The sequence below is a fragment of the Primulina huaijiensis genome, chromosome 8 (genome assembly GCF_012295235.1).
Source record: "Primulina huaijiensis isolate GDHJ02 chromosome 8, ASM1229523v2, whole genome shotgun sequence".
Taxonomy (NCBI): Eukaryota; Viridiplantae; Streptophyta; class Magnoliopsida; order Lamiales; family Gesneriaceae; genus Primulina; species Primulina huaijiensis.
Window position 1 is genome coordinate 19,298,737 of NC_133313.1, and position 27,608 is coordinate 19,326,344.

At 35.5% G+C, this 27,608-nt stretch overlaps 1 protein-coding gene across 5 annotated transcripts; it reads right to left on the minus strand.

Moving 5' to 3' along the window:
- Positions 1-761: 761 nt before the first annotated feature.
- Positions 762-25,222, minus strand: LOC140982993 (uncharacterized). Of its 5 annotated transcripts, none has more exons than XM_073449822.1 (32): positions 24,939-25,222; positions 23,930-24,017; positions 23,421-23,529; positions 23,031-23,129; positions 22,207-22,249; positions 21,609-21,680; positions 21,424-21,519; positions 21,064-21,309; positions 20,485-20,668; positions 18,483-18,594; positions 18,322-18,408; positions 17,969-18,107; positions 17,487-17,580; positions 17,337-17,399; positions 17,110-17,219; positions 15,587-15,691; positions 15,017-15,090; positions 10,992-11,067; positions 9,664-9,933; positions 9,344-9,415; positions 6,713-6,784; positions 6,350-6,414; positions 6,137-6,239; positions 5,923-6,054; positions 5,352-5,495; positions 4,116-4,223; positions 3,008-3,058; positions 2,834-2,911; positions 2,642-2,755; positions 2,230-2,426; positions 1,704-1,773; positions 762-1,367 (listed from the first exon to the last, which is right to left on the minus strand). In XM_073449822.1, the coding sequence occupies exons 1-32, from the start codon at positions 25,020-25,022 to the stop codon at positions 1,179-1,181; spliced, it is 3,546 nt and encodes a 1,181-aa protein (XP_073305923.1). In that variant the 5' UTR covers positions 25,023-25,222; the 3' UTR covers positions 762-1,178. The 5 variants fall into 5 exon arrangements, with proteins under 5 accessions (XP_073305923.1, XP_073305924.1, XP_073305922.1 ...); XM_073449823.1 differs by having other exon boundaries at positions 6,350-6,399; positions 17,487-17,583; XM_073449821.1 differs by having other exon boundaries at positions 17,487-17,583.
- Between the last annotated feature and the right edge of the window lie 2,386 nt (positions 25,223-27,608).

Genomic DNA, 27,608 nt, shown 5'->3' on the forward strand with positions numbered 1-27,608 from the left:
ATATATCCGGAAATTTTGATTAACGGGGGCTTCTTTTAAGGTAGTAATGGAGAAATTAGAATAAAGACCCTTGGAAAGCAATTCCAACTAACAATTTTTAGGAGAAAATTTTAGTCTAAGACTCATTGTATGTTTTTTTTTAAAAAAATAACAATAATCATCCGTATGTGTTACAACATTTAAGACAGAGATAAAAAATATGAAAAAAACTATTTTTTTTTTAAGAAAAACGATTTTATTTGGAATATTAAATTATAAAAAAAGGACAACCATCCATGCTATTGATTAGGAATTCCACAAACAAGAAGGGAAGGCGACTTGAAAAGATTACAACTCATGATTTAAAATCTATGTTCACTCCGAACTTACGATATTCTTAAAAATGTTTTTCATATTTACTATCATTCATTTGAGTTTAGAGATGAACTAATATTCAATGTTACAGCTATATACTTTATCTTATTGACAAGCCAATCGATCTCAGATATTCAATAATTCAAGCTCAAACATAAGCTATATATAATAATATTCAATTTGCTTCATTTTTTCATCCATAGGCTTTAGTTTTGAACAAAGACTGATAAACAATCAGAAAGTGGGGAGTTTGGTAGACATGTAAACATGTGCTCTGTTCGACGAGGCTGATAAAACCAAACTTTTTTATTTTAAAATTGTCGTCTTGTACTTGCCCATGAATTAAACTTGGAAGCTAAGTGAGTCCATAGAGCTACAAAGGTGAATGGGCAACTGCAGAAAATAAATAAATAAATAAGTAGATAAAATTGCCTCAATAAAGTACAAAAATTTAGATGCATACCCTCCCACTCGGCTTTGGATGATAAACACGGCTGACTAGAATATAACACGATACAGTTTACATAGTAGTATACATGCGCGCAAGGGTGATGGATCCATATGATAAAGAATGTGAAGCAAGCAACTTTCCAAAGATATGTGTTTTTAAGAGGAGCTGTCACATCAGATTTTGTACTTTCAGCTGCCCAAGAGCCTTCCAAGTGCAAGTGTTCAAAGCCATAACTGTCTTTATTAACTAGTTCAGAGACCTGGGCCATGATAGAATATGTCGTGCCCAGTAGAGTGAAGAAATGAGAAGCCATCTCTCCGACCAGGGCAAAAAATAGAGTTTTAGAACAATCTGAAGGTGCTGTCTTCATGTGCTATATGGTGCGGAGAAATCCACGAACTTCTATGAGAAAACTATGTAAATTTTTCCTGAATCTCTGGTAGTTTACACGGTCAAGCGTTAAAGAAAGATTGTTTGAACTTGTGAGAGACTGGAACGCAGTCGCTAACCGTGCTTTAAATGTTTGGGTTGCCTGCCTTTCAAGCAACTCATTTGCCAAGTTCTGTAAGAAATATTCATAAAAAGATATAAAAGATGAGCAAGAGATGACGGTGACTTTGTGGCATCACAGTACATGGTTTGTCATATAATCCAAATGTTACATTAAAAGTATAGGGCAGATTCACTAGGAACATCTCCACATAAAACGGTGAGGTACAACTTCTAACTTTATTGATGCAGGGTGGAATAAATAGCTCACTGTGATATAATGAAATTATCAAAACCCTGTACTACCGCATCTAACAGCACCGCCACCGTGGTTGTGTGTAATTGAGCATGTTGAAGATAAAAACTAAATGACAAAAGAAAATTAGAAAAAGAAGTGTAGCCTAGCTACCTGATAAACATTCTGTTTGCAGAGAATCAAAGGAAGTAGGGCATCTGCTGCGGAGCCAACAAGATCAGCACTGGAGTAAAAAGTAAGTTAAAAATGTGTCTTCCCAAACATCAAAACAATAGGACTATCAAGAGTGTGCATAAGAAATTGTGCTCCAATGAACTAAAATAAGAATATTTAGTTTACTAATCTTTAGTGAGTTTGGATACAGAAGTTATAACTTAAATAAGTTCAGCTTTTACAAGTTTTTTTACAAAAAAAATCAGAAGCGGGATACATGTTAAAAAAATGTTCTTATTTTTTATTTTAAAAAGTAGACGTAGCAGAAGTCAAAAGGCCATAAATTATGGCTTTTAAAAAACATTTACATAAGCGTTTTTTTAAAATAGCTTTTGTAACCAATCGATTTAATTTTTAAGAAAAGCACTTTTTCTCCGGCTAAACGCACTTTTAGTCTCATAATAATGAGTCATATCAAAGGGTTGTACTTTCTGCAGCAGTGAGATTGAATTTCTCAAAATCTCACCTATAGTCCTCGAAAAGAAGAAGTTGCAGCAGTGTACGAAGGAATCGACTGAGAATGTCTTCATGGAATTCTCCAGTAGGGTCCTTGTAACTGGCAGCATGAGATCCTAAGCCAGCTTTACCAGCAACTCTTTCCTTGTAATGGTGTGATGCAATTGCTTTTAGTGCTCTTAGACACAAATCAACAACTTCGATGTCCTAATCACCAGGCAAGGGAAAGATAACAAAATTTTGCATCATAATGAAAAGGGTGACATCTTTTAAGACATTTGGAATCACAGTCAATAAAAACTTGAATTAACATTTAATCAGTCACGTTAAATAAGGACCTAATCTACACAGATAAACATGATATCAGAATCCACAATAGACTATTAGACATAAACAGCACAAACTTCAAAGGCCAGAACTACCTGATGATGTAGGCCAAAATCAAGAGTTCCAAATATGTGATTGAAAGCCTGAATATTTAGTTGTGCAATCATTTCAGGATAGACCTCCAGAAGGTGAGATAACAATGAGAAATACTGTCAAATAATAAGACAGAAAGAATGAGTTTCCTTAGCAATAATGGATCCTACAACCCACTTAGTAAAGGTCCTTACTCCATGACAAAGTTTAGGAAATTTCAGCAGGTCTACTGTCATAAGAGGAGTTACAATGTGAAGGCCCATATATACCACCTGAAAGAAAAATGTGGTGGGAACAATTACCGAGACATGCACTACAAATGAAATTCTAACATCTTTAGCTTTAATGAAGATCTTACGGGAATATACCTGAGAAATATTTATACCATGAGCCTCGAGAGGTTCGGATGCAAAGTCAACCTGAGCAAACATCTTAATATCAGCCTTGCAAGTATCACAGAAAAGCAGATAGCCGAAACTAGGTAGAAAAGCATGGTTTTCAGTGTCTCCTTTTTAGTCTAATAAAGAATAATAAATTAAAAAACTCTTCCTTACCGTTTATTTTGTTATCTTACACAACACACACTTATCTTTTTTCCTCTTCCAAGACCTATGGAATAAAGGACCATAACCACTAAAATAAAATAGAAGTTCAAATGTCTTTATGCACTCCTATAAGTCGCATAGCAACCATACTTTATTCAAAGATCATCTCTTGATATTCTAAAGTCCATACATGACGAACAAAATCAGGGCATTACTAAAGCAGTAAAATAATTCATTAACAGGACAAGTTCAGCATATTAATGTTCGACCTTGCTCGAAATCTATGTGCTCGGTGATATCACAACCAGATACAATGGTTAAATTATTTACAGTGCCGTTAATTTTAAAAAGTATACATTTGAAGTTGAGTTCTTCCATTATTTATTTCTAATATAGAAGCTAAAATATAGAAGCTAAGAGATCACTAATGATTTTTTATCTCGCTATTTTGGAAGTCAAGGCTTTATCTGGCTGTATTATATCAATTACCAATGTTTTTCACACACTCCGTCTATAAAGCTAGGTGGACCTTAAAAAGTTAACTAGCTCATTTGTCTTGCTAGAAAATGAAGCCACTGGCCTAAAATGTTTTAGCCAATTTTAGATAGCAAAAGTTGCAAAATACTTTTGAAACAAGTCATGCTTGTCCCACAACTGATGTGGGAGGGGAGGTCACAAAAACCTTCACTCAAATATGCGAGAACCTCAATGTTTTATGTGCATCACATCAAGTCAAGAAGTCCAAGTCAGATAAGTGGAGGGCACAGCGAGGACAATTTTCGAATCAGATGCAATCCCTGGAAATGTTGGCTAATGAAGAAGGTGATCATAACTTCACTAATGCAAGTTGACATTGTACAGAAAGCAAAAAAAAATTAGCTCATGGGGGCTGTAGGAAAAAAGAGAAATGAAATTAATATAGATGAGTCACCAGATCCTTTGAACAGAGATTTGAAAGAAGTTTCAGGAGCACGCGTAAATCCTTGCATTTCTCCCCATCCGCTTCAGTGCGTAAGCTATTTGAAAGGCCCACAGAAATCTGAGAAGGCAGAGTGCAGATACAAAAGAAAAAATGACCATCATCACGATTACATCAGAATCTACCCTCATAATTCCACCCAAGGGTACAAATGTTTCACCAAACTAGGATACATATAAACAAATAGATAATGACGCAAATTCTTTTTATGGCAACAATCAGTTAAAATGAAAATAAGATACAAATAGTTAACTGCAAATTATCTAAGGTGTGGTAAAATCTTACAGTTGGATCAGGTCAAGTTCACCTACCAATTTTGCCATTATATTGCTATAGGAAGACCAAAAATGGATAATGTGCGGTAGGCAACAATGGACTTATTATACATGTTTTGGTTTGATTAGCAACAAATTAGATCCGACGACAAAGTGGAAAGCACCCCCCACTTTATACTTGATGGGTCCAAACCCAACTCATTTAGGCCAGGTTTAAATAAGTTAAATGGATATGGGGTGGGTAACGGTATTGATATTTCTATGCTGGTGGGTTTGGATCAGATAACAGAGTCTATAAGACCTGACCCATTTAGTTTGGAGACATTAATGTGTGTTCGTTGTTGGTTGCGGAATGATGTAAATAATAAACATAATTCTAGTTCTAATTCTATGATAATATATTACAAATATCACCGAAAAAAAATTTCATAATTAAGTGTAATGTATTCATCGATCGTCATGCTAAGAGTGATAAGGAAGACAAACTTTATGAAGCATGTTTTAAAGATACAATGACTTGTCTGGTTAATTTGATTGTATTGATTTTATTATGAAAAGACTATCAATATGATTTTTTTAATTTAATTTTTGTTATAAGAGTTAAAACTTAAATATATCAAAAACATTGTTGATATCTAATGGGTCGGAGAGATGACATGGGTTAGGACGGGTATTGGTTCATCATAATTTTAAGCAAACCTAAAACCATCCTTAGGAATTCAACATAAACAAAACATGATTGTTTTGACTAGATGTATCAACAATATTTTGCATAGATCCATCACACATAAAACATGTGCACTCTCACTATTTATTAGCACAATCAATAAATTGAATTCAAATTCTGCACGGTTCCATTCTTCTTTTGTCCCAAAGGCGTGTTACTGCCACCAGTAATTGTGAAGGAAATTACCTTGCCAATATTGTGAGATGAGTAAAGCTGAAGCAAACGCATGCAGAAGTTGACCACAGCAGCAGTTTCTTGGGCCTCTAGATAGATGATTTGACCATCCACCCAATTGACAACAAATTTGAGCAGAAGATAGATGATCAAAGGCTAACATAAGAGGAAGAGGAACAAAAAATTAACCCTTCTCCTAACAAAAATATCCATTGGCCAACGAAGAAGATGCTGAAAAATGGAATTAAAGTCTTAATAAAATCACAAAAAAGGTAATTTTAAAGTTCATAAACAAGTAATATAAATCAGACAATGCATTAGTAGTGGTAATGACACGTGAACCTAGATTACTCAATCTGTATATTGGCCCCTTCTTGCAATCTCATAGCTAGAAGGACCGATATTTTCAAACTTTATAATACAGTGTCAAAATTAAGCGAGTGTTATATGGCTTGACAACTAACTGGCCCCGATCAATAACAATACATATTCCTATCACTGCACAATCAAATTTTAAATTTCAAACATGATTCAAAAGCAAGTAGCCCAAGAAAAAGAGACATTATCAAGAGTAATTAATTACCTCATCTTTGTACGCTTGAAGAAAAATCAAGACAGGGTTTAAAACTGAGAATCCCATGTCATAAATAGCCTTCTGTGTTTTAGGGTCAGAGGCGCTGGCAACTCCACGAAGTCGCTCCAACAAGCAACTTACCTATGGGATGTCATAACGATGTCATCTATCCATTCCATGCATATTTTACACACAAAATGCATAAAGTACAATGAAATTTTACCAACAAAATAATATCAGGTTGTTGCACAATGGTTTTGAGATCGTGCTTGCTTGACAAGTCTATAAAATGTACTGTCATATGACTTGTCAGATTTTTTACATACCTAAAACAGTTTAAATAAAAGAACAAGTTATTTGAAAGTCCATAATCAATCGATCACCAGTGAGAATTGATGACTTGTGAAAGAAATCACCATACAGATTACAGACTCACTGATTTGATTCGTCGGAAGTTTTCAGGCCAGAAGCTGAAACAGCAAGTGTCTGAGCAAGTGAACGCTGACATCAAAGAAAGATCCCATAGTATTTCTCAAGAACTTCAAGAAAGATACTGTATGATAGAAGTGAACAGTGAAGGGAAATTAACTGTGAAGAAGTGTAGAAAAAAGGTAATCAACCAAAATAAATCAATAAGAGGAAATATTACTTTTGCAAGACATTATTTTCTTTCGACCAATTCATGCTTATGTCTAACAACAAATGGAAAATATAAAAAGACTGACTTATGCCACCGACTCATCAATCTACGAAACAAAGTTGTTCTTCCTCCGTTTACAACAAATTTAGAATTGATTACCTGGTGAAGCGCATTTAATGTGAAAAAGACGCTTTCGTTGGCGAAAGCATTTGCAAAATCACGCCAAGAGCCCTGCATAAATAGCATCAGATATTCCACAAGCCAATACATATAAAATAGCAAATATGGTGGAAAAATGCATACCTTACCAAGTCAAAAACTGAACCAGTTAATGGGTATCATTATAAGGGATCATTTATTAATGTACATAAAAAACAATAGTAGTTAACTTTCACACAAAACGCCTTTTTATAATGGCAGGATATATCTATCAAGTATGTAATTAACTAGGTTCTCACTTTAAAATCTCCAAAACCACCAGAATACAGGCACTAGACAGTCTAGCAAACAAATTTTTCAATAAAATTTCCAAACATGTTGCATGATACATCTATCAAGCATGTAATTAACCAGGGTCTCACACAAAAATCTCATCACCACCAGAATAAAGGCACTAGATAGTCTACCAAGCAAATTTTTCAATACAAATTCCAAATATGGCTCAAAGTTAAAGCATTTGCATTTGTACATAACTATAGAGGCGCTGTTTGGTTTAATTTTTTTATAAAAAGTGTCTTTTTAAAAACAAAAACATTACTATCTCAATTTCTTTTTTTTTTTTAAACTCACTCACATCTCCAAATCCAAATATTTTTTTTTTTGAGAAGAAACAATATTTTATTATAATAATATTAATGTTTACAACAGCGGATAAGCAATCCGCACTAAATTAAAGAGCCTACACTATTACACCATCAATTTCACGACCAAACATATTTCCAATCCCTGACTAAATCGGAAATACAATGATGCTTATACTCAGGCATTACTATCAACCATCTTGCTACCGTAAATTTGATTATTTCCCACACTTGATCCGTCGAGTCGGATTTGTCTTCAAAAATTCTTTTGTTTCTCTCCAACCATATCGACCAAAATGTGCAATGGACAATCACCGACCAGAATCTCGAGTGTCGTCTCCCTGCTTGCCAACATGGTTTTAGTGAAAACATATCTTTTGCCTTATTCGGAAAAGTCCACAAAAAACCCAGTTCTTGTAACACTTTTTTCCAAATGCTATATGAAAATGAACAATGCAGTAACAAGTGATCTTGATTTTCCCCATTTTCCTTGCAAAGACAACACCAATTCGGGCTTAAAGCGCAACCAGGCCACCTTCTTTGCACAGATTCACAAGTCTGTAATTTCTCCAACGTCACTATCCACGATAAAACATGAACCTTCGTAGGTACAGGTACATCCCAGATATTGTGTACGAATGAGAAAGAGTCGAAGTTAGGACTTTCAAAGAAAGAATTATAGAAAGAGCTCACAGAAAACAAACCCGAGGAATCCCCCAACCACACTCTAAAGTCCCCAACCCCCCGCTGAATCCTAACTGATTCTAAGACCCCTAACAGACCAGCAAACTCACTTTCTTCTGTCTCACTAAAATTTCTTCTAAATCTAAAATCCCATCTGGTACCAGAGTTATCGTTACTAACATCCTCCTCTAAAAAGTAAATGATCGGCTTGTTGGTGGCGGTAGAAAGAAGAAACAAAGACGGAAAACGCTCTTTAAACGAGACTCCCCCTACCCACTCATCCTCCCAAAAACGAATGATGTTACCCTCTCTGAACACTCCTCTAACCAACTGATGAAACTGATGCTTAATGCCAACATCCACGAGACAGCTGTGACAAAAGCCAAGTCTTTTGTTAACCCCTCTTAGTTTAGACTAGAACGTTATAACCCTTAAGTTATTTGCTACAAAATTTCCTAGGAATAATTTGGATGAGAAATTGGGATATTGATAAAATTAAATTTGATTTTGAAAAATCAATTTTAGTTTCTGTAAGAAAATTAATGAAAATACTAATATTATTGAGATCATTATAATTTTTTATATTATTGTGATGTAACTCCCGTGATATTTTAGTTTGTCTCTTCAATATCTTCCCATGGTGAAAAAACAAACAGAGCCGAAGTGAATTAAACTGTTTCCATGTTCAGCAGTGGATTCAATCCTACGTATAAATCAGGGGCAGGATATTTATAATGCCAAACATCCATATAATTTCAACATCAAACACAAACCATCTGAGTCAATTGCAACAACTGATGCCACTCCAAGGAGTGCACCTCCCCAGCAATATAAGCTCCCCATACATTCCCCGGCATTTAAACTCCAGCAACCCAATTCCACTTTGACTATTTTCAGTGAAGTCCATTAACTGCCAGGACAACATTTCAAAGCATCGCTCCATCACAAGTTAAAGGATACAACATTTCTCATATAATGGAAGCTATGCAATAGAGTATCCAAATTTCAGAGGTGAAAAAAATATAAATAATAGAATGAAATATGTTTTTAACTAATAACGCCCTAATCCATACGCAATTCCTCAAAGTCCCAAACAATGAGGTAAGTGAATTACAAAGTTCATGTTTCAGTAGGTCTCTATCAAAACAGAGGCTTCCAATCTATTACTTTATGATAGATATGATCTTGACCTGAGCAAAGTAAGCAACCATGGACCACAAGAATAAACGACCCAAAATGCAATGCAGAAATACTGCCAACGTAAGATGGAAAAAAAACTGTGCACAAAGAGAGGTGCAAAACTGACCAAAGTAACCAGGTGAGCAATAATGTTCCTCCGTCGAACAAGTCCATGAAGCAGTTGGTAACATGCGAGAGCCTATCATCCAAACAGCAAGTTAATATTTAACATCCATTTGTCAATCTCGATACTGCATTATAAGTTTATAAATTCCTGAGCACAAAAACCACATTCAAAGTTTAAAAATGGATATTAATTACGGTAATATGTCACATTCAGTCAGACTATTAACAAATCGAAATGAGGTATCAAATAAGGCACATAACAAATGTAAGAACATGAAAACTATATGGATGAAAACATCAGAAGCTGAAAACGAGTGGTACCTGCAACTCCTTCTCCCCAGGGTATGAAACCAGTGTTGTCAAAGAGATGTGAATAATAATATCAAGCACAACTTTTCCTTGATTATTCTCATCACAAAAACTAAGCAATGCATCTGCGGGATTCTCTGATGGATCTAAGGGAATCAATGTTGTACTTGTTGGATCCAGTTGGGCGTTGTAATTATTTTTAGAACTGCTTTTGTTTACACTAGTTTTTTCAGGGGGCATCAAGTAAGTTGAAGACCATCTTGCAAGGAACCATACAATTGCCTGCAAATATAAGCCAGAAATGTTTACTATACAAGCAAACCCCGATGAAACTGAAGGGAATGACGGAAAGACCTTTTTTTTTCTAACAATTAAGAGAAAGTTTTATTACTTTGCAGTAACCAGGACTACATGCCTGGAAAGGTTTCTGGAACATTTTAAATCAGAAAACATGGTAAAAAATGCTTATTTTCCTACTTCCATTCCATTATAGGGCAACAATTTCAAACAATTTATTTTTGCAGTAGCTAGACTTCCAAGTATTTTGTCCAACTCCAACAGAAAAAAGCGATTTAGTTATACTTTCATCTATCTCAAGTTGTCATCTACAGTGCACCATAGTCAAATTCTGCTACCAAGTGATACATCTTTTCCCCTTTGATAACTTGCGCATTTCAGGAGTCTTTCCTCGAATAACTATCTTAATTCAAGAAAAAATCAAGGTTAATTTCGGTGATTTCAGAGAGCTGATAGCATGCAAACGTAGACAGAGACTGATAGAGACATTATTTAAATGTCCGTAACTTCTTACAGTTAGAGATTTGAAGCACTCTCAATGAGAATGATAAGTTATATAATATGCAGGCCATCAATTGAAAATTGAAATTAACTTAAAACTCATGCCACGTGATTGTTATCAGATTCGTTGCAGTAAATACATATTATCTTTAAAACTAAAGAGTAGAGGTAGGTAACCAACAAGTAAGTCACGGAAATTGCTCCATTTACACAAAATTGAAGTGGTAATAATAGATCACAGGCAAGGAAACTTGCATGTGTGGTTCTAGCTGGACATTTGGTTCTAAAAGTATTGATCTACAGAAGCCAATCCTCTTAAAACAATGTTTCAAGCTGCTGGGGTAGGACGCAAAGTCATGCAGTGATCAAAATCAGCATATTTGGTATGATTGGACGTAATGAACTCAAACAATGTACATCAATGCTTAAGCCAATCACTTGAAATGAAAAAACACAGCTGCCAGGGCAAAAAGAAGGTTAAAAAAGTTCATAAAACAAAGTCTAACAGGAAAATGACCAAAATGACAAAAAACTATTAGTACCTCCATGAGACGAGGACTGAAGAATGACGCTCTAATTTCTGGATCTAAACTTTGCTCAGCAAACTTTATGATTGAACTAGACATGTAAAAGGGTTGAATAAATTCTATGGAGAATTGAACATTAGTTTTAACAGAGAGAAGCACAATACACCAAAAATCTTGAAAGTTGCCTGATTGATAGGTAACCTCATATAGAGCAACTTTGACATTATCTGCATATTCATCCCATAATCCAAAGTTGTGAAATAATAAATTGCTCTTTGCATCCACAAGGGAAAGAAAACACTGCTTTCAAGATATTTTTGTAGGATGTACAGAGGTACAGTACCAATATGCTGATAATAACACACACTATTTAACTTAATATTATCTGTATTCAACAAAACATGTGATTATTCAAATTATAGTTAAGCTTCAACATTAGTCGTTGACACTTGATTACCAATCCTTGCATTCTTGTGCTCAATAAATATTAACAAACGAAAATTCACGACTAGCCAATTTACAAAGTGGTGGTGGAGATTTTGTGTGGAATATGGGATACTTTGGAAGAAAATTATTGTGAGTTTATATGGTTTACAAGAGAATGGGTTGGATGCGGAGTTGGCAACAAACGTTACATTCAAGTGCCCGTAGAAGTTTATTTCCCGAATATACCCGACTTTTCAGCAGCGTGTTTCAATTGAGGTGAGAGAGGGCAATAAGGAGAGATTTTGGGAAGATAAGTGGTTGGGGGAGTCGTCTTTCAAAGATCTTTTTCCAACTCTATTTCAGCTATCAACAGTTCATACTCTCCACTTTGTGTCTTTCGATAATGCCTTGTCGACTCATTCTTGGGACTTTCATTTTAGGAGGACAGTCAGAGATGAAGAACTTGTTTAGTTGACCGAGTTGTTAGGTGTGTTAGAGTCAATTAGGTTGATTGAAGGGGTAGATGATTTCAGAGTGTGGAGAGGGGATTCTTCTGGTCTTTTTTCGGTCAAATCATTCTTCCAGTCTTTTTTCCCTACTACTCGTTTTCCGGTTTTTCCTCTTTTCAAGCAAATTTGGAAGGTTCCAGTTCTAAAAAAAATTTAGGTTTTCTCATGGACAACAACTCTGGGTAAACTACCGACCTCGGAGAGGATGCAAAAAAAGTGGCCCTCAATTGCTATTTGCCCAAATTGGTGTGTTGTGTAGAAATGACACAGAAACTCAGGATCATATGCTCATCCATTGTCCATTCACGACCGGATTGTGGGCTAAAGTTTTGCAAGAACTTGGATTGGTTTGGGTAATGCCGAAGTTGACAAGGGATTTATTTGCTATGGATTTAGGACACATGACTGGAAAGAGGGGAAGAACTTTTTGGCAAGTCGTGGTTCATTGCATATGCTGGACAGTATGGCTGGAAAGAAATAGAAAAATTTTTTATGACAAGGAAGAAACTAAAGAACATTGTTGGGAACAAATCAAGCTCGCAGTAGCTATGTGGATCGGCACTCATGATGACTTCAAGAATGTCTCGATATTTGATATATTGCGAGATTGGGTTTTTGTGTATCATTAAAACAAGTTCATGTTATGTACTTCATGGTGGTGGATCACTAGTCCACTGATGTAATTTGTTCTTAACATATCATTAATAAAATATCGTTTCTTATAAAAAAAAAGTTAAAACTATATAATCGTAAGTGACTCATATTACAACACTCTGAGGAGCTTTGGATATTGTGAACCTTTGTCACAAATCCCTTCAAAGCATGTTTTAACAACTTATAAACATCAGCACTCCACACAAAAGGTTTGAGCCCTTCTGCCAAGAACTCAAAGTCTTTACACCTTGGAGCAGCGTAAATAGTCTGGACAACAGTAATAGAATCCTTCAGTCATAAGGGAGTAGATATGGTTCTTCATCTATTCATTAACCACATGTCCTCGCAGTAAAACATAGGACTTTAAACTTCATATCAAGTTAGATCTCAGGAGAAGGGATGTGGAAAGTTATGAAGATGCAAAAATAGTAATTTGTTAGATTTCATAAGAAATTCTTGATAATCATGATTCACAATCCTTAAAGATCAAGTTATAGAGAGATTTATGAAAAATTGTTAATTAACGGATGTTCTGTTCACAGGTGCTAATATTTTCTCATCTCACCACCCGATCTAGAAAACATTTTTGTAAAATTCCTTATTAACTATAATTTTACTATCATCTACTCCTGGGAAAAGAGATTTTAAAAGAGTATATTCACAAACATTTGTTTTAGTGGACCCATATCAACAGAGTTAAAGTTGTTTTTATGATACACAGTTGTAGAGTTAAATTTCTTTTGATAGGAAACAATATTAGATTAATAAAATATTTTAGTTACAAAAAAAGGACCAGAGGTCCACGCCTAATGAAGTAAGACCCTGAGTCAACATAATATTAGACTCCGATTTCTATACAAATCTGAAATCCAGAACGATTTAAACCCCACATTCTTCAAACTCCAACAAGAGACCTGAATTTAATCTTATCCAAAACTCTTCAAGTGAATCTTCTAACTTGTTAAATTGAGTCCAAAGTGACATGGGGATTAAAGCTGAGGAACACCAAATTGGTTTTATAAAGTATCTATTTTCTCTAAATATAGTTTCTTATAAAAAAAAAATTTCTCTGAATTTTTTAATACAATAATGTTATTAAGGATGTGAGCATGTGATTAGCAGCCGGAGGCAATGTTAACGTTAGTGGTAGAGATAATCCAGCCAAGCTAATATGATACCTTATCCGACCATTTAGCAGTAGAGGATAAGATGTCTGGTAGGCCTAGGCATTAGACTGTATCATATAATGGGATCAGGTACAAACACAAAAAATGGTACTTAATTTACATAGATCTTCTAACTTTGCTGCCCTTGATTTGCAGAAATAAATTTTTTATGATTAAGCTCATCCATCACAAATTTATTTTGATTTATGTCAATTTCCACATGATAAACCAATGGAACTCATAGAGACTTGAGCAACATTAGGTGATGGTTGCTACAACTCCTAACTCGAGTCATCAGTCAGTAACATAAAATGGGAGCGGAGCAGGTACAAATGAAGAACTCTAGCATGTGTTATTACGGAATATAGCTTGTGAAAATGCTAAGGAATTGGCCTAAAGACAATAACAGATGCCTAATTAATGGCATGATCCATGAAATTTTATTTTCTTATTTCCCACAAAATTGATCCATAATTCTAGGAATAATTCACGCCACCAAACCAATCCATATCTCTAATTAATTACAGGAAACATAGTCATCAATACTATGTGGTTGTTAACATTGTTTAGAGATGACTTCAAAATCTGTTGTTCTGGAGCAATCGAGAGGTAACTATTGAGGATTACCGGTGTGCAATGTTTCGTTTGAAATTGTGTTTTTGTGAACAATTCATCTGGAACGAGGGGGGGAAAGGAACTTCAAACCCTAATCGGCGTGAAATGCTCCAACAGGGGCACCATCTTAGCGCAAATGGTGCCCACGAGTCCTAAGAGACATCGGGAACATAAAAATCCCAGGACTCGGATTTTTTCCCCGTGGAATAAACTATTCAAAAAAATTAAAAGTGCAAGGAAATTGGCGGCACCATTTTCGTTCACTCGGATTTTTTGCTTGTGGAATAAACTATTCAAAAAAATTAAAAGCCGTGCAAGGAAATCGGGGGAACGGTGCCCATGTTGGAGCATTTCACAAGGGTTTGAAATTCCTTTTTGACACTCAATACGCATTAATTATTCACAGAAACACAAACTTTCAAACAAAACAGTATACACCAATAATCCCCGTAGTCACCTGTTGATTGATCCGGAACAAGAGATTTCGAATCAATCTCTAAATCATGTATTCAGGTTGTTAACAATGATGTGTATCTAAATTCACCAACAATGGAAGATTTGCTGCAGGGGTATATAAATAGCCCTTCAATAAGAAGAACAATTAAACAGATTGGAAAAATTCACTCAAATAGGACAACTGTAATCACAAAATGCGTAGAAGGGATCCTACCTATAAAGAACAACAACGGGGTGTTGTTCCGCCTCCACAATGTCTGTAAATTGGGCCTGAATCTCCTTGGGCACCTGAGAAGTTCATGTTTTACAAATGGAAAGTTATAATATCATCATCTTTCTGTCATATAGAGAACCAGATATGTGAAAGCAAGCATGAGGCAAATGCCATTTTTGCAGATTAAATCAGATGCAACACATTGTTTGAACGCTTAGAAATCCAGAGTTGCTTGCAGACCTCAATGATTTAAGGAATCTTATTCATACACAAAAATTGCATACATTGCTTTCACTGGACAATTGTCACGCCGAAACTAGCAATTCCAACTAAATAATTTACAATTTCAAATCCCGGATACAAACTTAAACAAACACAACTATTAGATGCAATAGATGGTGTATGTAGAACATTGCATCAGGCAACCTAGAACCGACTACAATTGAAAAAAGACGACCTATTATGCTGACTGACTCAAGAACTCCCCCAAAAGAGAAAAAAGTCACCAGAGATTTCAAACATGGTGACATAGAGCAGTTAGAAAAAAAATTGCAACGAAAACCTTCTTACCAAAGGGGTTTCACTCTGCCCTTCATCAGCCAAAACGTGTCCAGCTATGAGTAAGAGAGAATAAAGTTCTTCCAAAGTTTCAGTTGGATCACTAATGCCTCTGCCCTACATTTGGTGAGGAAACATGAAGAAGAGATTTCTTATAAAACAGAAAGTAAAATGCCAAAATGCAAGATAAATTTAAATGATAAATAATGGTTATGAAAAGGAAGATAATAGAACAACAAATAAAAATGGTAAGCATTATACCCATAGAAAATATCAAAAGTTTCAGTTAGTTCCATTCATGAAAGACTATGTCCTTTAATTTAGTAAGCCCGGCTCAGTTAACGAGAGGAAAACAGAGAAAACCCATCAACAATATTCATGGACACATAATCACCACCAAAAGTACAGAAACATAATCCTTTAAAAGTCAACACACCAAGTACTGCTTTAGGTGGAAATTCCAATGCTCTTCAGAACTAAGGAAAGATTGTGAACACTCTTAACAGCCTTTCTACTCCTGTACCTCCAAATAGCCAGAATCAAGCTAACTGGGAAAAGGCTAACAGGTTCAAATAGAAACCACGTATAACCTGAATCTAATCCCAGTGCCTTTTCTTCAAGGTCAACATTTCATCTAATGGTGGATCAATAAGACGCCTACAACACTACCTGAAAGATCTAGCAGTATAAAGATGTTCGTAGATCATTTAAATATTCAGCAAAAATGTATAGATCGGTAGATTACTCCATAGTCCAAAAAACACAGAACCCAGTGTTATGATACATTGTCTAGTGAAAGAGAATGAATACTTGCAACTAGGGTGTACAATCAATCAAACTGCAAACAGGATTTTAAACATCTATGAGATCTACAACCATAACGCCACCTTATCTACAATTTCAAGCGTAAAAACTTGATCCAATCAAATTACAAAATTAAGGTAAGCTAAAACCATTACCATCAGACCTCTACTTGTGGGAAAATAATACACTTTATCGTCAAAAGTGCCCTCTAGGTCCCAGGGATACATTCTGCCTGGCACACTATAGGACCTTTTATCTGTTTCAGGCACCTGGCTCAAATTGTTGTTCCTCCTCGGAGCTACAAAGAAAAAATGCATTCACTTCCTCACTTCCAAGGTTTTTCCTATCGAACATTTGATTTTTTACAGAATATTTCAACTAGGTGGTCAATATGATCCTATCAAATACCAACCTACAGTTTATCACACTTGATGGGATTCTCGCATACATTAGCATTTAATATTTTAAGGACCACTATCTACCAACCGAGGGTTGAGACAGACATGTATATAAAGGAAAAAGGCATGATGGGTTTGGCTTTTTTCGAAAACTTATTTTGATGCAACTTCCACCATTACATCATTACAAGTTAACCCAGAAACACAGACAAATATAGAAGCACCTACTTCAGCCAGGAAACCGGCATCAAGTAGTCAAAAACTAAGCTAAAACATCTCCTCCATACCACAGCAAACATTGAGTAAGAAACTAAATGTCAACTGATAACACACCTGATGAAGCCTTGTGAAAAGATCTGAGAAAAGTTTGGTGAGAAAAGGGACTGTAACACCTATAGCTGATCGTGCAATAAGAGCATAAGAGCTCAATCTCTCATCCATAGCTACAAAGAAAACGCATAAAGCATCAAAAAAGACTCATTGAGACTCTACAGATGATAAAAATGAAAATCAATATTATGGTTAAAATATTACTCATAAATTCACTCACTGCCATTTACCTGTTATAGAAGACTGATAGTAATCATATTCAGTCTCATCACTGAAGGCAGAAGCAGAAGCAGCTGGCGAGAGGCAAAAAAAAGTCACTGGAAAACAATATACTATTGAAGGTGAAATAAGCTCTATATTGTTGAAAGAATACGGATTACCCTTCAATTCAGACTCAACTATCAGCATAAAAAGATTGCCAGCTGCAATGATCCCTTCAGGTGGAAGCGATTCAAGATGTCCACCATCATCCAACTGCTGTAAATTAAAAAAATAAAGCCAGCAGAATAATTATGTATCAACAGAAACTACTGAGTACGATAATCTAACGATGATACTCATGCCAATGATTGATACAAACATATAAACGAATAAACACATTTATACTTTGTAGTGATTACAGCAGGTCTAAAATAAAGCCAGCTAACAACTGTTTCTCACCAACATACATTTCCTGAACAAACCCCTATCAACATGAATTATAGTGTGTGACCATGTTTAGTTGAGCCTTACCCATAACAAAGATGTGGAGACGTAAATACGTTTTCGTTATATATTAACAAATATACAATGGTAAGAAATAGGAATGCAGTAGCTACAGTTTATGCAAGTGATATAAAATTAAGGCTGCAACAGCATGTACCAGGAGCAGTGCAGTCCAAGTGTCTAATAAAATATCACGGGCTACCCAACTCCAGGCCTCTTCCTCAGAGTGATTTCTCACAAGATCTTTAATGACTTCACATGTCAGGTCAGATAATAGGCCAAGGGTACCATGAGGCCTGAGCATAAAGTAAATTACTCAGCTAAGTTAAAAATATTACACTAAATATTACTCTCTATCCAGGACTGATCATTTTTTATTGGGATGTCCATAAGCATTATTGATCAAAAAAAATATGTGAAAGGAATAAATTTCTAACTTAATCAAATTTGAGCCAAAAAATTAAGACGCTTCATATATTCAGCCTTTTCGATTCTTTAAATATGACTGACCTCATAGATTTCAAAAGCTCGTTGAACACAAGCGGTGTTGTCACAGTTGCAATGGACAACAGTGCACGGCAACCATCAAGCAGTTCACTGGAGATCGTTAAACAAAACATTTATCAATTTTATAACAAATCAAGAAAGAGATGGTGACCACAATCACTGACCTTTCACTTTTTCCACATTCTATCACTTTTGAAACAGCATCAGGTGGTTCAACCCATGGTAAAATTCCAGCTAGGAGCTGTAGAAGGAGTTGCCTTTGTGTGTACCCATTATCTAAATTATGAGGAAAAAATCATTATCAAGACAGACTACCGACAAGTGATTGGCAGTAATCGAATGCACCGGAAGTGGAATTAAAAATCCGGAAAAAGGAAGATGATATAAAACCAAAGGAAAATATTAAGCACAAAAAGCAGTAGAGTTAACACATATATCCTTGGTAAAATCTTCAATAGCAATGATTAAAAAGGAAATTATCTTCCTTTCCACAGCAACAAAATATAGCAAAGGGTCAAAGGTTAAGAATTAAGAGTCGCCAAAGAGTTACGTAACTTCTATAACCAGTGGTCTAAATTTCGAGCTAGGCAGCCTCCAAGGCGCCGGCCGAGCGCACCGAAAAAGTGCTAGTCGGCCAGCCTGGGCGGCCTTAGGCAACTTTAGGAGGCCCTAGGTGCCGCAAGCTTTCAAGATTTTTTTTTTTTGGGCATTTAGATTTAAAAACCAAATAATAATAATAATAATAATAATAAATTGGTGCCTCATTTGTTGGCTTGCCCTAACAATTAAAAACCCAATCTTATAGGCCTTTAGACCAAAACTAACGTCCAAGAGGCAACAAGAAAACCTAATTTGCGCCCTGCGGTCTACAGATCGTTTCTCTTCAGTAGAATATCGTTTCATCCTGGGAGAAGTCTGTGGTCTGTTGATACTTAATATTGTGGAATCCGCCTAGTGGCGTCTAGTCTCCGCCTAGGTCGAGCGACCTGGGCGTGCGCCTGACTAGCGCCTAGCGAATTTTAGAATCTTGTCTATAACACACAATATAAGAACGTCAACAAAAGTTCGATGAAACGAAAAGGCCCAATAATCAATATAAGTAAAATGGTTAAGGTGGCACAAAGTATAAGCTCCTACATCAACACCGATCACTTCTTAATATAAGCACAAACAACCTAGAAATAATCAAATAATCGGAACCTTCTCAAATATGTTCAAATTACACAAGTGACAATCCTCCCCTCAGGGCTCAGAGAGTTGTTAAATGATCCGAAAAGTTTGATATACCTTGTTGTGTTCACAGTGGAGGTACAAGTAAATCTTTAGTGGTCGGTGTATATGAAAGTGTTGTGAACACACACAAACAACACTAACAATTTATCCAAGAATATATTCAACAAAAAGACTTTTATTCCAAGAATAATAAAAGTTACTTACGACCAAATTCCTTCAGCGGAGAATAGCCCCGAGACTTAGAAAGATATCCGAACAGAATATCTTTTCTCTGTTCTTCCATAGCAAGCTAGTTACCTCTCTCAACAAAATTCTATTCTACCTAAATACTAACTCCCTCCCCCCCCCAACCGTCTTTTATTCTCATGCACTCTATTCTGTATCCTTCCTATTTTGATCCAGCCTGATAAGTGATACCCCTTAAACCCAAACCCACCCGTAACAAAAAGTGTATAAATTTTAAACTCTGGGGCAAGTAGATGCTATTACAATTTTTTGGGGAGAGCATTTATATGACTTGAAGTAGCTCAGGGAGAGTTGATCTAATTCCGCCTTCTTTTAATTTTCTCATCTGAAATTGGTCTAGACACAAAACCACCAGAAAACAACCATAACTAAAAAACATTAAAACAAATACTTTTAATCTGCATTCACAATGAGACCTGCCAACACTGCCCTTCAAATAGATCCACATTCCTGTCTCCGTAGTATACCAAAATAAAGTTTGTCTATAAAGAGCACCAAGTATAGTAGATTGCTTACACTGAGCAAGTAAAACTACATAAGCAACATGGTTAGAATTAACAATGAAACAATAAAACAAAAATAACGAGAAGCACCATCACATGTTATGCAAGAGAAGTTGAGTTGCATCACAATTAAAGAGCATATTAAACATCCAGGCTTCAAAAGAAGATAAAAGGAATAAATTACCAGATGGAAATATGGTTCCTGATAAAGAGCAAAATTGCACTAGAAGTCTTCGAGCAGAAACTGCAAGAGGACAGTCAAGCCAGTAACCTTCAGATGAAAATTTCTGTCTAAGCACACCATAAAAGTTCAGAAGCCACCCAACATGACCACTTGAAATCAGCACATCACGCCAGGCAGGACCAGCCTACAAAAAGCATCAAAGAAGAAACAATTGTAAAAATCACATTCATAGGCTAAAATGTCAAGACACATGCCTTTGTAGGCTAAAATTTAATATGAAAGATAAAAAAATAAATCTAAAATATCAGCATAATCAGAAGCATTTCCACTACTAATTAAATTAGAATAATAAATTTAATAAACAATCATCCAGAATATTAGATTACAAACTTACGAACTCAAACTCCACATTTTGCATCCATGCAAACTAAAAGCTAAAGATTTAGGTTTCAATTAATCGCAAAATTTTGCTCAAACTAGATTCAACTCCAATAATTCCCACTACTAAACTCTCCCAAGTTCATTTTAATCATTGCATGGCGCTCTTTGGAGAAATGCATGTATGATATCATCACTCACCTGAACCAAGACACATTCAGTCCTTTTAATCGAGTTACTTTCTGGATTCACTCTATCACAAAACACATCAATCCCTTTTATGGAACTCTCATCAGTACTCTTGTTGCCTCGAAAATCCCAATTCAGTATTTGAAGCATCAGACGTAATGCAGCTGAACAGACTTTGGATTCAGGAACTGCGGCGTCGGTTCCGAGTATTCTGTTTGAGATGTTAAATGCAGCGTCTTGCACCCAACAGTAAAATGCCTGTGAAGAGTGAAATATGAAGAATAAATACATACACATAGATATGAAAATTTAGAAAGTCAATTAAGAAATGCTCCAACCATCACAAGGACAAACATTAGACAAATGATAAACCTTTATAAAGGTTTTCTCTAAAGATGTTCGGCACTTCTCGTGGAATTCTCTGGGAAGGCCCATAGCGGTTGAGGTAGAAGGTGAAAATTCAGACACCTACCAGGAATATATCACATGTGTACTGCATGAGAACAAATTTTGAACAAAACAAGTCTCGGCAGAAAAAAGTGCAAGGACAAACATACCAAAGATTCCAAAAAATTGACTCCGACAAACTGTGCGTCAAGACCATGGCTACCAGTTATAGCCTGTTTCACCTGCAGTGTAAAACTATAAGACTTTTCAAGCATGAACACAAAGGGAGACATTGGAAGGGGTGAGAAAACTTGAGACCCTCCTTCTAATGAATGAGTCCCAAACTTCACAGAGAGATGAAGCAAAACACTTGACAAATTTTTTTGCCAAATGCTTTGCTAAGCATCCCGGTTTACTTGAAAAATAAGTTAACATTGTGGTCCAAACCAACCAACCCCAACCAAAGAAAATAAACTAAAAACCGAAAGCCGTGACAGCGTAGTAAGACAATAGACTATCGTTCTCAATAGTTATTTAGGCAAGGAACTAAATAGATTGTAGATTTTTACCTATGACAACCATAATGGTAAGACAATATACTATCGTTCTCAATAGTTATTTAGGCAAGGAACTAAATAGAATGTAGATTTTTACCTATGACAACCATAATGGTAATCAATAACCGGATCAAAAAAACAAATAACATCAATAATGCGTCAAAAGTACTCTAAAGGATTAAAAAACATGTAAATTTTTTAATTACCATACCTCACGGAAAAATTTCTCCTTCTCTTCAGCAGCAAAATCCAACCTACATAATGAAAATGAAAATATATAAATTTACAATAGCCATCGTACAATTGGTTAACAAGAAAAATTCAGTTAACTACGATGTGGAGAAATTAACACTCAAATTAAAAGATTTTAAATCCTCCAAAAGATTCCACATAAGAGTAGTTTCAAAATGTGACATTCATTAAGCTCCAAATTGGATGGGAAATTAAAAAATATCATGTATTACATCTTAGCATCCTCCATGAAAAATACAATTATCTGAGAGACCATGTAAACTGTTGCATAACCTGCGAACGATAATTTTCACACTAATTTACCAATTGTTTGGCCACATAGACAATCAAGCGTAATACTTACTTTTCTTGTCAACTCACCACAAGTTCTATTCTATCCACTTAACTTATTAAATGATTGTACCATAATTTACCATTATTATAGAAGGGTGTAATGAGCACATTAATACTCATTCAAAGTTATATTCTATCTTTTAATTTATTAAATGACTGTACCGTAATTTACCATTATTTCTTAGTACTAAAACACCTAGAAGGGTGTAACGAGCACATGAATACGCATTCAAAGTTCTATTATATCCTCTCAATTTATTACATGAATGTACCATAATTTACCATTATTTCTTAGTTCTAAAACCCATAGAAGGGTGTAATGAGCACATGAACACTCATTCATAGTGCATAGGAAGCTTTGTCACCAACATAGATGTCAGCAATAAGCATTCCATATCAGTACATTTCAGGAAATGCTACACATTTGTCCCTTGGGTCCAAGCAACTTACCAGCCCCTTTTGAGCAGTTGAGCAGCCACAGATGCAACTTTCGCTAAAACGTAACCCTCAGGTGAGCTGGCATTTTTCATGATAAACCACAAACAAAAACTGCAATAAAGTGTATCATTGGTCACAACCTGAAGCAAAGGGTATCCAAAACTAAAGCACAGATTGGCCAAATGTTGAAGCTTTGATTGATGGTGAATCTTTGGATAAAATCCACCAAAAAAATATAAGATGTGATACACTGATACTTGAAGTACTGCTACTTGTATGTAATAATTGATCTACTACCACAAAACTACCCAAGCTAGGAAATCAAACTCACTTCTTTTTTGTAGCTATAAGAAACGATATCTTATTAATAATAATAGATATCAAACTCACTTCTTAAGTTACCTGATCAACCCTATCCTGTCATTAGCCTCAAGGAATCCCCATTCTCGTACAGCTGCATCTCTAATTGCTCCAGCAGCCTGAAATCTTGCACTTGCCAACTGGGAATTTTCTGGATGACCATGGAAATCCAAGTTAAAAATTGATTACTTAATTTGGCTAGATCAAGGTTATGACGCTCATTTTACTTGCATTTCCAAATGCCAAAAATGCTAGAACTAAAATTCTACAGACATCATAATGGATGCAGTATGATGTTCAGCATGCATGCATATCAATAAGTACAACGGGCTAAGACATTTAGTAAATCAAGACATGCCTTTAGATAGATGATAACTACTTGCTGGGAAATTATTAGAAAATCATATTAAGTTTAAAGTGTAAGCGACGACATAATCACTTGTGGCCGAGAGACTACATGGACTACTATGTTTTCCACACCAAACATTCAATCCAAGTCTACATGAATAAAAATACCATAAAGATCATGTGCATTTTTTACGCAAACATACCTAGAATAAATTTACATGCCTGGTATGGCCGAGAAGACTGGTGTAATGACAATATTGTGGCCTCAGCTACTGACGGATTGACGTGCATCTGATTAATCATTCCCATATATTTCCACAAGTTCATGTATCCCAAGAAAGAAAAATTATTACACAAGCATTCCTGAAGTATTTTAAACTTACAAATGAAATACTAAGTAATTGGAATTTTTATAGCAAACAAAATTGCAAGACGCTGCTTTTTTATAGAAAACAAAATTGTCTAATAAGTCATGATGATAAATTTTTTAGCTGATAATTTTCATAGAATAACTACCTGGATGCATGCTAGAACGTGGATTCATGAGTAACTAATCATAATGATTATTTCATAAACAGCCACTGTGTGTATGTAGTATCAATTGGTACCGAGAACATTAGAAGACGGAAAACTAAATTTAACACCCAATAAGACGATTATCCAACAGATACAATCTATTCATGTCATAATTTCTCGCCAATATATCCCAATACCAAATTCATGAGAAAATCCACAGACAGCCTTTTTATATTCAGTAACCCATTCATGAAACTTGGCTACTGATGTTTTCATGTATTAATTTTTTTTCCCAGAAACTGACAGCACGCCAACTATACAATGACAAAATGAAAATTTATCTCGCCCTTTTTGAAGAATTGAGCCAGAGGAGAAATCAATCCAAACATTAATGTATTGAGTGCATCGCCTCTAAAATTTGAATATCATCCCTCGATAAGCTATCTCCCGTGAAAGTGGGCCTTCCTCCTTAAACCTTGATCCGCCATGAAGTAGGACTCGTAAAACATTGGGCACCTCAGAGAAATCAGGACCACTAACATGACGGTAACATCCCCTCTCACGATATGAAAATCAACCCATGTTTCGGAATCCCAGAACAATAAGCACATTGAAAATTCTCGACAAAATGTAATCATTAATGTGTCATCAAGGGCCCAAGGAATTTACAGACGGTAAAAAGGAAAAAAAAAAAACCTGAATCGAACTGCAGGCAATTTCAATAGCTTGCATGGTGGCTTGAAGCTGAGAAATATCAGCGGCTCCATAGCCTTGATCCATCGTTGCCACAAAGGTCTGCGGAGCTAGTGAGCTATGGCTGGCGTGTTCAGCCTTTCCTTGTGGAAGCAAGGATTCAGCAGTCGTTCCGAGTGGACTTGATCGGCTTTGACGCACCGAGGGCTTCAATGGAGGTCTTGTAACAGCATTCCTTCCTCCGACCGATTCAATTGGATGAGGATATCGATGGAGTTTTTCACCATATTAATATTAATATTAATATTAATATTAATTAATTAATTAATTAATTAATTATATAAGTTACGCAATGCAAAGACATATCGGATCCCAAGGGTTGCGCTATGCTACTCCAGTAAGTAGCTTCCCCGTTATGCTTGTCAATCTTCTACATGCATTGCACATATCACAACTTTGTTCAACTATGTATCGTTTCATATACAACCAATACATATAATGATGTATTACATCAATTATCAAAACACAATAATGTGCATCTCTAACACGTAACTTATGCAATTAATACATGATGAAAATTTTATTATTTTTAAACAGGTATTCGTCGTGAACATAGAAATTCTAATATACATTCATACACATTTTAAAATCATTATCCAACAAACATATATCATTCAAATAAGACAAACTACATGTACTATCCATGCATTCTCTTGACGCGTCGCTATACTTTAACTCTAATGCATACAATTCATTGTTACGACTAAGTGTCATCCATTTGAAAACTTTGTGACAAATCAAAATTACCAATAATCAAGCTTATCGCATACAACTTCTCAATATTCTCACATCCATAAAGATTAGAAATGAAAATTCAAATCATGTCCCTTAGGTGCTGCATTTACAAACCTTTCTCCAAAATTTTGAAAACAAAACTTCATAGAATTAAGATAAGAAAACAAGATATACATTTCAGACGTTGTATGAGCAACTACTCTTATCTCACTTTGAGTGCTTCCAAATTCTTGTGGATATACTCATTGGATCTTTCTAGCAGCGACACTTGTTTGCTTCTTCATCATGACATCTCCGAATCCTGCAAAGAAAAATTAATAATGTTCGGGAATTGAACCTGCTATATCATCATAATGAGAATAAATCTATTTGCACAGAGCTACTTGAAGGGGTTTGTACAAAATCAATTTTTTTCTCGCTCTCGTTCTATTGGACTATCAATTTATTTTTTGTTCTCTTTCTTTGGTCTCTTTTTCTTTTTCATATTTTTTTTCTTTCTACGGTATCCTCACTCGTTTGTTCACTCTTTCTTTCAGTCATTTACATTTATTTTCACTCACTTCGAGAAATTTCAATTAATCCTCAAGAACTACATTTGGATTCAATTGAACAAGATACATACATTTTTCCTCGAACACATTAATAAACCAAAGTTTCATTATGTCTACTTTCCCCCTCCATAGCATATACAATATAAACTTCTTCACCACATAATTATTCATTCTCCACTGTATATTGTTCAACGACATCATCGACCAATGGAATGTCATCACTATCAACTCCCTCAACCACAACCTCAATTTCGGGCTCAAGCTCAACTTCAAATTTTGATTCAACATTTAATTCAATTTTAGAGTCAATCTCGATTACAACATTAGATCAACAAACAAATGCAACTTCGGGTTCAAGCTATATCACTGTTATCTCCTCACTTTGACATTGGTTAATGTCAACTTGAGGACACATCATTGTTATCTCCTCACTTTGACATTGGTTAATGCCATGTCTCCCCGGTAGACACCAAAAACATGTAATATCAAAAGTACGAAAAATTGAATTATTGGACGTACCTTGATATTCATACTTGGACGCTTCATGATTTGAATTCGTCATTGGTCTAGCCATGATGCTCTTCTCAAGGTTCAACCTCCATGTGGATGCTAAAGACGCATCATGCAAGTAACATTCATCTCTCATACCAACTCTCCTATCATAGTGTTTAAGAACAAATTGCTTCCTCGTCACTCTTTTCATATCATCCCCATGTGACTATAGGGTCCTTTCCACACCATCTCCTACCCAGCACTAACTTATCCCACCAAGTATCAGCATAGTCGGTAAACTCGCTACAAACTTTTTTTTACCTTCGTAGCTTCCGAATAATCTCGTACCTCAAATGTACACTTCATCATATCTTCCCAATCAAAATGTTTCTTTGGGTCTGCTCCCCACATAAAGATGGAACTGTCATATTTACATCACCCATCCTATACTTTCCCCGACATTTATATCTACTACTCTCATCACACCGCCTATGATAACCCCAATTCAAATATGACACTCTATTCTCTTTAACTCTCCTCGCTCTTATATCTCTATCAACTAGCCTATACTTCTCGTGTAAATGATTAAACTTATTCTCCCAAGTTTTTCCGAACTCTCCAACCCACTATTGAAATTGAAGATCATCAGGCATATTGTACCTGCAAGAAAGGTATGTAAAAAGATAACAAGATATATGTTTATCACTCAAATCTCACAAGTCTCTCCGAAGAAAAATCATTGATCTCTCTCTTTCGAGTCCTACCACAAATACCTCACGTCACTCCAAGAAAGAAACGTCCGCACGCAAGTATTTTACTCAATTTTGAGAGTTCT